The following is a 12,632-nucleotide window of genomic DNA, read 5'->3' as shown; positions in this document are numbered from 1 at the left end:
GAGGGAAATTATGTTAGTATTTCCTAAGCCAAGGTAATATTTTGTGATGGAAGGGAATCTAAAAACATGATGTTGGACAGTGCTGGAGAATTTAACTGGAAAACCAGATTGAATATAGAAACCTACCAAGGGCAATGGTTGACAGGCTTTTTAAGCATGAAATAAATGTTGTCAACGAATGAAAAACTAACACAAGCTAGAGTACTGAACACCATTAAAATTATTTTACTTTTTTCAGTAAGATCCAAACTAATTCAAAGCTAAAACTCAACTCAGGTCCTTCATACTAGATTTAGTTTTTAGACCTGATTCCGGTAGTACTGTGTAGAGAGTATATGCAGGTAGAAAGAATGAAGAGCTAAATGTTAGATTCTTTTTTAAATTTCATCTTTAATACTATCTGTCAAAATTTATTTGCTGCTGCCTTGGCATTCACATTCAGGCCTAACATAAGTTGTTTGAAATCCAGTAGTATCCTATCATCTTTCCCTCCCTGTGTGGTTGGTTGTGATAAAGCCCACTTGTATCTAATGATATTGTCTTAAAATCCAACATGCTGCACAGCCAATGACATGGCAAAACCTAATGGTCAACATCAGAGTCATGAGAATAATTTCTCCCCTTGTGTATATTTTCTTTAAATTAAAATCCATGCCTGCACTGGAAAGCCAAAGAGATAATGCCCAAACACCTCAATGCAGGTATAGTCTGATAGCTTCCCTCTCACCCTTCTCTCTCTCATGTCTCTTTGTCTCCCCACCCTTCCTACTGGTTGACTCCCACTGGCCCTTGTGGAAATCCCTCTGCTCTTGTGGATCTGTAATAAAGTGCTTCTGTTATTTCCTGTGTTTTGTGGTGCTTTATCTTTAAGATATTATTTAAGCCTAACTCTTCCTATAATCACGGCTCCTCTAAGAGAGTAGTTATCTTAGTAGGAATAAACTAGACACAGGTCTCATAAGAGCCACAAGGCATCCACTAGGATAAACTTTTTTTCTGTCAGAAGGCCTAAATTGCCTAAATGTAGTGGCAATTAGGGTCAAATTAAGATGTAACATAATTCAATAGTCCATGTATACAGCTTAGGCTAATGCTAATAAGAGGTACAATAGTTTAATTATAATTCAAAATTTTTCAGGCAAATATCACTCTTCAAAAACATGTAGTTAGTAAGGTATACAGAAACTATTCAATAATGATAAATATTTATAACAATTAATTTAAAGCAAAGTTACAGGAATTCTATTATTATATTAAAATAGTAATTTCCTTAGGAAAAATAGTGAAAAATATTTTTATCAGCTACAAACAAAAACAACTATATAATCATCTTAACTGTTGATGGATTTTTACAAATGCTCCAAAAATTTTAGTCATTAAAATGATAAAATTCCACTTACTTGTATCTGACAGTTTGCACAGTTTCTGCTGAAACATTGTTAACAATGCACCTTGCAGCACATTCCAATCCTTGCCAGACAGTAGAAAATCCTGCAAATACATTTAAAAGTCAGTAAATCTAGCCCAAAGCAGACTCTCAGAGTGAAAATTCTGGGCCTGTTTGTTACCTTGAACACTACTTGCTGCAACAACCAAAGCACCATCCAGAGTAGACTTTCCATCTTTGTCTCTTTTAAGTGATTCCGGAACGAGTTTGCTGCCATGCTTCTTGACATGTGGAGCTAGTTCTTTTCCAACACAGTTTGCTACTGTGCAAACTCCATCAACTAATGTAACCAAAAGAAAAAGACTTAGAAAAAAATGTATTCTTCCCTTGATTTTACTATTCTTATTTAGCGAAGTTCTTAAATGAGCAGCTAAAATTGTTTTTCTGCATATTACTATTCTGCTCAAGGGTGAAAAGCTAACCTGGCTATTTTTTAAACAAAGGCTACTTTGGTTTAGAGATGTGTCTGCCAAGTCTATTGATATCTATAACCTTCTCTCTTAGATATACAAGTTCTAGGAATTTGGGCTTAAAAGGAAACCATCCACCTTTTCTGACTGCCACATGACTGGTATGTGTACCCCTTCAGTGTTTTTCAAGTATCTTTTTATTTTTTCTCTCTACCAGCAAATAGACAAGTGAAATAACAATAAGGTATTTAATTCTATAAAAGTAAATAACCCAATATCTGATTTAAAAGAATGCTAAGTACCAAAAAAAGATAATCTTACTAAATTTGATAATTCATCAAGGACCTATCCAACCATGTTAAAACAGCAAACTTTAACAGACAAGGGGTTGGAAGTACTTGTATATTACTTGAGACAGGGGTAGAAGTATTTTGCTTTAGGAACACTGGCTCCAGAACCACTAAGTCAGCTTTTCTCAAGCAATAGGACCCTCTCTGTTGACCTTCAACTACTGTGCAGTGTGCTTCTGCCCTTAACAAACACAAAGGTCTCATGCTTCAGATGAATTCAAGGATAGTGTATACATTTACCATTCCTCTTACAGACACACACACTCTAATGTATCAAAACAACCCTTTCACCAGAATTTCTCAAATTTAACATGCAAATAAGAATCACCTAGGGATCTTATTCAAATACAGAGCCAGGTGTCTGAAATCCTGCATTTCTAAGGCTTCTACATAGGCTGATGTTGCTGATTGGTAGGTGCCACCAGAAGTACTTAGGTGAAAATGCTTTGTACTAATTCTATATTTTTGAGATTAAAACATTTAAATGAACATTCACATTAGTTTCAGATTAAGAGATTATTTTTAATTAAAATAAGTAGATATAAAGTTACTTTACCTAGGAACTGACTGACTTTTGCTGCTCCTCCTGTCGCCTGCTTTGCTATATAAAGTCCCTTGGTGACAGCTGGACTAACTTCCACTGGTTTTTCTTCCGGTTGAATTCGTTCCCGGAGTTTAGAAGCACCTTTCTGGATTGCTTTGCCAGTAAATTCAGCGCCTTTGACTAAACCCCAACTCACCCAGGAAGCACCTTTTTAAAGACAAAAGTTAAATTACATAGTATCAGAGCCAATTATACTTGAGTATCTTTAACAAATACCTCCAGCAGGAAAAAAATAAAAGGAGTGTGATATTCAGAGCCCAAACATGCCATGCCATATACTTTTAAGCCAAATGTGTACCTATAGTTTTCTGCCTAGACTATCCACCTTTTTAACTAAATTTGTTTTTCGTTACTTAGGTCATTTGGCAATGAGAGAGTTCTGCATTTCTGCCACTACAACTTGTAGATATCTCTGTATGTTACTTACCACGGTTTACTATTGTTAGGTACTAATTTTGAGTTTGAGTGCCATTAAAATAGTATTTGGCAGGAGGACCCAGATATTCTTGTTCTTTTTGCTTTAGTCCAGACACCACACCACTTTTCCCCATGAAATCCTGAGGAAGAAAGACACAAACAATACAAACTGGAAACCAAAGGACCTCTATCTCAATACTAAACAGAACTTTCGATTGCTTCAGGGTAAATGCAGGGGGTCCTATTCCTTCCTCAAGCCTAAAGCCAAACCCCCTGAATTATCAGCACCTTTCAACTTGCTATATGAACTTAAATGAGAAAAATATTAAAATACGCAAAGAATGAGTGAGAAGAGAAAATGGAAGAGAAGAGGCAGACCTAGATGATTTTGCCATTTCTTAAGACAGCAAGCCCTAGGCTTTGCTTTTTGCTCATGCTACTTGCAACATGAATGACAGAATTGGTTGCCAAAGAGATAGCAGGATGAGCCTTCTCTAGTCAGAAGAGAAGGTCCTCAGCCAGTGGCCACATGGGAAAAGAAGGAATGGGAGAGAGATGGGAGAGGCAAGAGAAGATACACCAGAACAGACTCTTCTAAAATGGGGAGCAAAGTGTTACACTCCTCTGTAGAAAGCTTACAATCAATAAATCCTTTATGACTAGTCTTGAAATGATTAGCTTTTTAAAAGCTGGGCATACAAGACACTCAAATATGTTCTCTCAAGGCCTGTGGCATGGTTTTACCTGATTACTCCAGCCCAGGAGTGAGTAAGCATCCACCAACCATGTGAAATCATACCTGTTTTTTAAAAATGTTAACAATAAAGTCATAAGTAGTAACTAGTAAGAAAATGGTATGCATTTCTCTTCTTGTTTCAGTCAACACTCCATTTCTAGCTCTAATCCTATTCCTACTGCCTTACCTGACAACCAATTCTTGGGAGAACCAGGTCTCAAACCAGATAAAAAGACTTCCATAACAATAAAAGGCTTCAAGATATTCATTCCAAAACAGGTTTTAGAGATACTAACTTATAGGTGGGGACGTTTAAAAAAGTAAAAAACCAGAACTCAAGGAGGAAGACTGAGAAACCATAATGAAGTGACAATGAAAACAATGAGAACTGTAATCCTACACTGGAACTCTAAAAACAAAAGGGCTGGAGTCTAGTGACAACTGGAAAAAATAAATAGAAATGACAGGAATGAAAAAATCATAGAATAAGGAAAAACGTAAGATGTGAATAATCAAAATATTACCATGAAAGATAATAAAATCAGTAAATATGTTAAACAGACACTGCAATGGAAGGATAGGTAAAATTGCATTGGAAGCTATTTATATCTTTGAAATGGCACATATACTGCCGGATACAGATTTTTTTACATTCATGTTTGCATCAATGTACCCAGTTAACGCTGTCATATTAGTTGCTGCTGAATAAAGGAATGGTTGTAGATAACTTAAAATTATCTAATTCAAGCCTGGCCACTACAGTTTGTGGATCACTGATCACTTTTATAACTAAAGAAATCCACCATTTATGGCCGGCATTGTGGTACAGCAGATTAAAGCCCCGCCTGCAGCGCCGGCATCCCACATGGCATTGGCTCGAGTCCTGGCTGTTCCAGTTCCAATCCAGCTCCCTGTTAATGTACTTGCAAAAGCAGTGGAGGATGGTCCAAGTCCTTGGGCCACTGCACCCACATGGGAGACCTGGAAGAAGCTCCTGGCTCCTAGCTTCAGATCAGCTTGGCTCTGGCTATTGCAGCCATTTGGGGAGAGAACCAGTGGATGGAAGACATCTCTGTCTCCAACTATCTCTGTAACTCTTTCAAATAAGTAAAATAAACCTTTTTTTAAAAAATAAATCCACCATTTAAGTTTGTTATTAAATAACAAAGTCCCAAATCATAACTGGTAAGTTTAAAAAAATTTTTCCTAGGAAATATGAATTTTAAAACATTAATCTCATATTCAGTTTTTGATACTCTATATCTATGGCTCATGGGATTGTGGAGGGGCAGAATTGGCTGAATGAGTGTACTGGCCACCACATCACCACTACTGAATTTCCAATCATCTGATAGGTATCTTTTCTTACCATATTTGATTTGGTTTTTGAAAAATCTATTAACAATTTATCTTAACAATCACCCTGTACTCCATCAAAGTACAAGTTGTTTGAAAATATGATTGATCTTTGATGATGGGTTATTCTAGATATCCCTCAGTGGAATAAAGATCTCTGTAGACCTGACAGCTAGAAGACTACACTAGGCCGGCGCCGCGGCTCACTAGGCTAATCCTCCGCCTTGCGGCGCCAGCACACCGGGTTCTAGTCCCGGTCAGGGCACCGGATTCTGTCCTGGTTGCCCCTCTTCCAGGCCGGCTCTCTGCTGTGGCCAAGGAGCGCAGTGGAGGATGGCCCAAATGCTTGGGCCCTGCACCCCATGGGAGACCAGGAGAAGCACCTGGCTCCTGCCATCGGATCAGTGCAGTGCGCCGGCCGCAGCGCGCCTACCGCGGCGGCCATTGGAGGGTGAACCAACGGCAAAAGGAAGACCTTTCTCTCTGTCTCTCTCTCACTGTCCACTCTGCCTGTCAAAAATTAAAAACACACACACACACACACAAAAACACCCTAATTCTGCAGAAACTTTAAGGGTGCATTATAATTGGCTCCCTTCTGCTCTTAGTCCTAGGATGATAGGCTAGAAGGGTGGGCAGAAAGTAATCACTCCCCCTTATGACATACCAACTATCTGCAGAGTTCCAGAGTCCTACATTCACACTCTTTGAACTGAGGAGTTGAGAAAGCATGTTCAAATATCCTTAATGATTTTTTGTTCTCTTAACAACCTCTAAAATCATTTGTATTAATTCACTAAGAAGCCCAATATAAACATGACATCCGAAGAATGCTTTATTTCCAGAACTGTTTAAGGTAGGCTACTCCAATGGTGGCCTTCAGTCTATTATTACCAACCCTCTATTTCCTTCCAAATTAGTTTACTAGACCCAACTCCATCAAAAATGAATAGCAGTTACCTTCTCAGTACTGGCTTCTCTAGCAAATATTCTATATAGGTTATTTTTAAGCACAGTTATTTCACTTTTCCATATTTTACATTCATAGAATCTAAAATTAGCTTTTACTAATCTTATTCTTTGACAGCAGACAGGTCTCACAGGCTAGGGTGAAGGAACTCAATTTAGATCTCTAGCTACTCACTTTTATATTAATCCCACATGGAGTCAGGTAGAAATAGTCACTTGACATGTCAGATATTTCACCCTTGGAGTAAAACTTTAACATTCTCTCTTCCTTTTGACTCGTACCTTAACTATCTGGTGAAGTAGCTATTATTTATTCTACCATTAAAAAGTTCACAAAGAGACATGTCAATAGGTAGCTACATGATTTTACTGTCATCAACAGTGAGGGCTATTGGTAGAACTCCAGCCCTAAGGATAAAGGATGAAAAGGAAGAATTACTGACATGAAGAAACTGAGGTTTTTAGTAATAAAGAAATGCCTCTGAAAGTATTACCAGAATGTAGTCTTTGCTCATTTTCAAAGATACAGTGCTGAAAGTTCTTCTGAAATGTCTAGAGAGATCTCTTCCCGGGTTTCACTGGCTTTCGGGATGCTGTACCTCTTCCTGCGGTACCAGGGGCTAGAATATGCACAGTCCCCTACAGGGCTTAAGACTATGGCACGTGGTATTTTCTGAAGATGGCCCAGAACAGTATGTTATTCTAGATGTTGTTCTTTCAACATGACTTTGACATTTTTTTGCACTGAGTAGTAGGGTCTATGTCACAGGCTGTTGTTACTTGCTTATAACCATGTAATACTTACTATACATGTCCAGGAATGGATAAGAAGGGTAATAGAACTTCTGCCTGTTTTCTGGCCAATTCATGACAATTCAGGACTGAAGCCATCATGCTATGAGAAGTCAATCTGTGAGAGGCCACATGTGGGCAATCTATCAGGAGATTCCTAACTTGGAGCTTTTCCCCACCAGATGCTGGAAATATGAACAAAGTAGCCTTCAGATGATTCCAGCCCCCAGCTGTGGAGTCAGGTGAGTCTTCTAGCTGACTTCCTAGACGTCACAAAACAGATGCAAGCCATCCCTACTGTGACCTTTCGAAACACCTGGTTCACAGAACTCCTAGGCAGAAACAAAAGTTTGCTATTTTACACCCCTGGTTTGTCATATAGTAATAGTAAATGGGCTGGCGCTGTGGTGTAGCAGGAAAGGCTGCCGCCTGCAGCACTGGCATCCCATATGGGTGCCAGTTCAAGTCCCGGCTGCTCCACTTCCAATCCAACTCTCTGCTACGGCCTGGGAAAGCAGCAGAAGATGGCCCAAGTCCTTGGGCCCCTGTATCTGCAAGGGAGACCCAGAAGAAACTGCTGGCTCCTGGCTTCAGATCGGCCCAGCTCCAGCCGTTGTGCCCATTTAGGGATCGAACCAGGAGATGGAAGACCTCTGTCTCTCTCTCTCTCTCTCTCTCTCTCTCTCTCCCTCTCTCTGTCTGTAACTCTGCCTCTCAAATAAATAAATAAAATCTTTAAAAAGACAGTAAATGAAACAAACTTGTAGCAGTCTGAACTCAAATGGGGAAATGACCTTTGCGTCCAGTTAATCTACCTGTGTGAGTGACAAAGTCTTCTGAATACTGGCCATCTGATAATGCTCAGCAGCCTGAAAGTTAAGGGCAGGGCATTAAGAGTGAAGACATCGTTCTTTGCAAATCTCTTTCAAGGCTCCATTTTAAGTATTGCAAATATATTAGAAAATTTGGTTTTATCTTTTCTTCTTGTCTCAAGCACAGTTCTTTGGCACTATAAAAAGTATTGTACCTCCTTCATTTTAATAATTCTAGCTTGTTGTTTTCTTTTTTTTTTTTATGTTGACTATTTCCTCTGCTTTATTACAAAGATTATTACAAGGAAACTGGAATTGACAGTTGTTTAAATGACAGGTCAAGACTTGATCTTTTCATGCCTGCATTGTTGTGCAGTCAGGAAGCGCCGTTCTGCTGCCAAACACGGCTGAATATCTTTTCATTTTTTTGGTGGGTGTCTTAGTCCACTCATGCCACTCTAACAAAATGCCATAAGTGGCTAGCTTATAAATAAAAGAAATCTACTTCTGGAAGCTGGGGACTTCAAGACCAAGGTGCCAGCAGACTTGCAGTCTGGTGAGGGCCTCCTGGTTCCCAGATGGTGCCTTCTTATTGTGTCCTCAAATCACAGAGGGGGCAAGGCAGCTTTCTGGGGCCTCTTCAAAGGGGACTGATCTCATTCTCATATGGCTCCTGCCTCAAACCCACTACCTTCTGAAGGCCCCACCCCCTAATACCATCACCTCGAGAGAAGATTTCAACCAAATTTGGCAGGGGCAGAGGTAGGGGCAGCTTGGTTTTCTGTTCAGAGCTATTCTGAGATGTGAGGATTCCTGAAGCTTCTCATTATCCATTTTCTCAAATGTAAAACAGAGAATAACAGGCCAGGAAGAATTTATCCCCATATGGTAGTAGGTGATGTCCTAAGACTAGAATCTTCTACTGTTAAGTTTTCTAAATTGGTTAATTAAAGCCAAAAACCCCAAAACACTGTCTTTCTAAGTATTCTCTTTTACATAAATAATACTTTTATTGCATTCCAAAGGTTTCAAGCTATAGGGGGGAAAATTAGCACTACTATAATACCTGACAAAATGTTTTGAGCCACTTTTTCACTCCATTCAGGTAGTTCTTTTGCTCTTTCTTCTGAAACTGGCTCACAAGGTACAATGTGACTCAGATTAACTTCTTCACTTGAAGTATCTTTAGTCTAAATAGTAAAAATGTTTCAAAATGTGAGTTAGTCAAGTACTAACAGGTAAATGGCAAGCATTATGTAATAAAATATTAACAAATACTATTTATAATATATAATTTATGTATTTTTAAGCACAATGACAGAACTGCTATGAAGCAGAAAACTGCTCTGGTTTTATAAAATATCCCACAGGTAAGATTTAAATACTGAACTAACTCCAATATAGCATTTGTCAAATCATATTTAAATTAATTATTTTCTTCTCTTCTTGACTAGACAGAGTTCTTTTCACACTGATACCAACCCTGTATATTACTAGGTACACAGTACACAGTAAGGTTAAAAGATTTCTGTCAAATGACTCAATCTGTAAGGATTTATCCAAATAACTGATTTTTATATGGAGCAAGCAAATATCCAACTTGAAACAAGAACTAATATATATTAATACAGAATCTGCTATTCCATTTAAATGGAAATGGGAAACAGAAACACCTGCACTTTGCTAATTTAACAGCAATAAGAGCAAGGGTCAGCACCAAAAATCTCAAAGTTAAATTAATTCATTTTAAGTACTTAGGAGCTCAGACCTTACAGTGTTATAAACTAACTCAAAAATCAAAGTGTCTAACAGAAATATAAAGAATTTCACTTAAATACACACACCTTAAACAAACTTAAACTTCTACATAGAAAGAAAAATAACACACAAGTAAAATCTAGAGACAAACTAGGTAAAATATTTGCAACTTCTGACAATGGGCCAATATCTCTAAGTTATAACGAGCTCCTGGAAACTGAGAAGAAAAAAAGCTAACAACCAACTCATAAAAATAGGCAAAGGTTATGAAAAGATCATATACAGAACACAAAATTCAAAGAAACTTTAAGCATGTTGCTCAACATTATTCAAACTGAAATCAATGCAAATCAAGATTTTTTTTTTTTTTTTTGACAAGCAGAGTGGACAGTGAGAGAGAGAGATAGAGAGAAAGGTCTTCCTTTTTGCCATTGGTTCACCCTCCAATGGTCGCCGTGGTAGGCACACTGCGGCCGGCGCATCGCGCTGATCCGAAGTCAGGAGCCAGGTGCTTCTCCTGGTCTCCCATGGGGTGCAGGGCCCAAGCACTTGGGCCATCCTCCACTGCACTCCCGGGCCACAGCAGAGAGCTGGCCTGGAAGAGGGGCAACCGGGACAGGATCGGTGCCCCGACCGGGACTAGAACCCGGTGTGCCGGTGCCGCAAGGTGGAGGATTAGCCTATTGAGCTGCGGCGCCGGCTGCAAATCAAGATATTTTAATACATCATTTTGATCTATCAGAGTGCCCAAACACAGAAAGACTGAGCACCCACTCTGTTGGCCAAACTACAGGGAAAGTGGTAGTCTTCCTTTATTCACATTCCAATGCCCCCAGTGAATGCTGAAACCAGGTAGTACTGATTTCTGTGTCCCAAATAGACAGACAGACAGATAGATAGATATAGATATATCCTACACATACTAGCCTATGATCAAGTTTACTTAACAATTATTCACAGCAAAAGATTACCAATGATAAAAATAGAACAATTATAAGAATGTTTTGCAACAGCAAAACTGGTACAAATTTCTTTTTCCTCCACAATTTCACAAACCAAAAATTTGTTCTTATCTGACATATTAGCAATCTCAACATAAGATTCTTTTTTTCTTTTCTTATGAAGTTCAGAACTTTCACTTTTTCACTTAGAGGAAATGCTATGGCTCCTCTTTGGCATACCCAAATTTCCAACCAATTCTTTTGCTCTGGAGCCAATATTAGTAAAGTGAGGGACAGAACTCATAAGCACTATGATACAGGCCTATGTCATACAGCTCACTTCTTAACAAGTTCTTTGCTCTAGTAGATGAGGAAAAGATCGTATAATACATGAAACTGATGAAAGGTACTAGAACACACTGTCACTGCTCCTTTATTTACCTTTTTTCCACGTTTTCCTTTAAGACGCACATCCTTACTGCCTTGGTCCGAAGGACCCAACTGTCTCACATCAGTATCAGAGGCTTCCTTCAGTTGGTCAGAGGGGTGTCTTGTTCTTCCAGGGATCTGGAACTCATTTTCTCCTTCTGCTCTGTTCCAGTTGGCCTAAGGAGTGAAGGACTAAGCTAAGCATTAACCAGAATTTTCTCAGACTACTTTTCTCCAGATGTGTTGCGTATGCTTTAGTGACACACTTGTTCAATTGTCAATAACAACCACTTATACTTCTATCCCTAAACTCTTGTTTCATCTTATCACCAAATGACAACCCTCTGAGTTCTTTGGTTCAGACAACATGGTTTAAAATAAATGTCAAAGTATAAAAGATAACATAAAACAGTTGTTGATGTAAGTAATATTCAAATCAGATGCAACTACATTTGAATTTAATTAAATAATGGATAATAAATTTTAGGAAACACATATGTATTATATATGACTAAACAAGCTTAAGAGTAATTAGCAAAACTTAGGTCTTAACTACTCTGCACTGCTGAAAGCCTTATTTTGCTTTTGTTTGTTTGTTTTCTGCATTAAAATACTTTGCGAGTACATATTCTGCTAAATGATGCTTTAAAGTAAAAATTATAGCCGGTCACTAGCTTTTATTTCTGGCTGAATTTCTGAGACAAGAGAGCCAACTAAAAATACATGTTAATTAAAATAAAATTAACAGACAAAACATATACATTAATATAAAAGTCTATTTAATTTCTTTCCTAAAGCTCAACAATACCAGGTCAATGAATGAAAGAAGTAGCTCCACACTAGAGTGTCACTTCACTCAGTACACAGCAAAGCTAAGATGAATCCAGATCCATTTTACCATGTCCTTTGAACTCTCCATGAGCACATGAGGCTACACACTTCTGTTTGGCAATTCATGTGTTTTGTTAACATAGATTAAATTATTGCTGGCTGTCTTGGAGTACTGGCTTGTCGATCACCAGGTCATGCTCATATGCTTGGGAACAGAAGCTATTCTATATATTGTTTTACTCTCATGTTCTCACTCTTCCCATCCCACCATGTTAGCAGTTAATGTTTGGTTAAAAAAGATTCCAAACACCTACTGACTGGAGAGAATGCAAGTTTATGTTACCATGCTGTCAGTTTCACTCAATCTCAGATAACTGTCAATAATCATTATCAAAACATTCCACTCTTCTTACCAAATGGTAGGATGGGCAGAACACCTAAAGAAAGCCTCTTCATAACAACCTATTAGAACTTCCTGTGACAAATAAGCATGTGGGCAGGGAAAAGGCTAAAGTTCACAGGATGATCTTATTTTTAAATCTCATTGTATTTTCCATATATTTGGTCTTCATGTACCAGAACAAAGATGATTTTCTTGAACAAAACATGTTTCTTCCTCAAAATGCCAATCATACCCCCAAAATGTCCAATATAAGCCAAGTGCTAAAATTACCTTCACTTCACCATTCAGTTCCCTTCCCCCCAAGAAGTAAACAGAAAATGACAGATAATCATTTTAATCTGTTAGCACTGAAAAAAATGGTTTAATGGGTTAACCTT

The 12,632-nt window shown here is 38.3% G+C and overlaps 1 protein-coding gene across 4 annotated transcripts in view; it reads right to left on the bottom strand.

The window, feature by feature from the left end:
- The window catches only part of SPART (spartin), a 31,197-nt gene that overhangs the window by 4,414 nt on the left and 14,151 nt on the right, over positions 1-12,632 (bottom strand). For all 4 annotated transcript variants that reach the window (XM_062194367.1, XM_062194368.1, XM_062194369.1 and 1 more), the window contains exons 4-8: positions 11,034-11,198; positions 8,960-9,083; positions 2,764-2,958; positions 1,569-1,727; positions 1,401-1,491 (exon numbers count right to left, since the gene is read on the bottom strand). In XM_062194367.1, the coding sequence (XP_062050351.1) occupies positions 1,401-1,491; positions 1,569-1,727; positions 2,764-2,958; positions 8,960-9,083; positions 11,034-11,198 (734 nt within the window). The remainder of the gene's footprint in view (positions 1-1,400; positions 1,492-1,568; positions 1,728-2,763; positions 2,959-8,959; positions 9,084-11,033; positions 11,199-12,632) is intronic.

This window comes from Lepus europaeus, chromosome 6 (genome assembly GCF_033115175.1).
Source record: "Lepus europaeus isolate LE1 chromosome 6, mLepTim1.pri, whole genome shotgun sequence".
NCBI lineage: Eukaryota > Metazoa > Chordata > Mammalia > Lagomorpha > Leporidae > Lepus > Lepus europaeus.
This window is presented reverse-complemented; position numbering and strand designations above follow the sequence as displayed.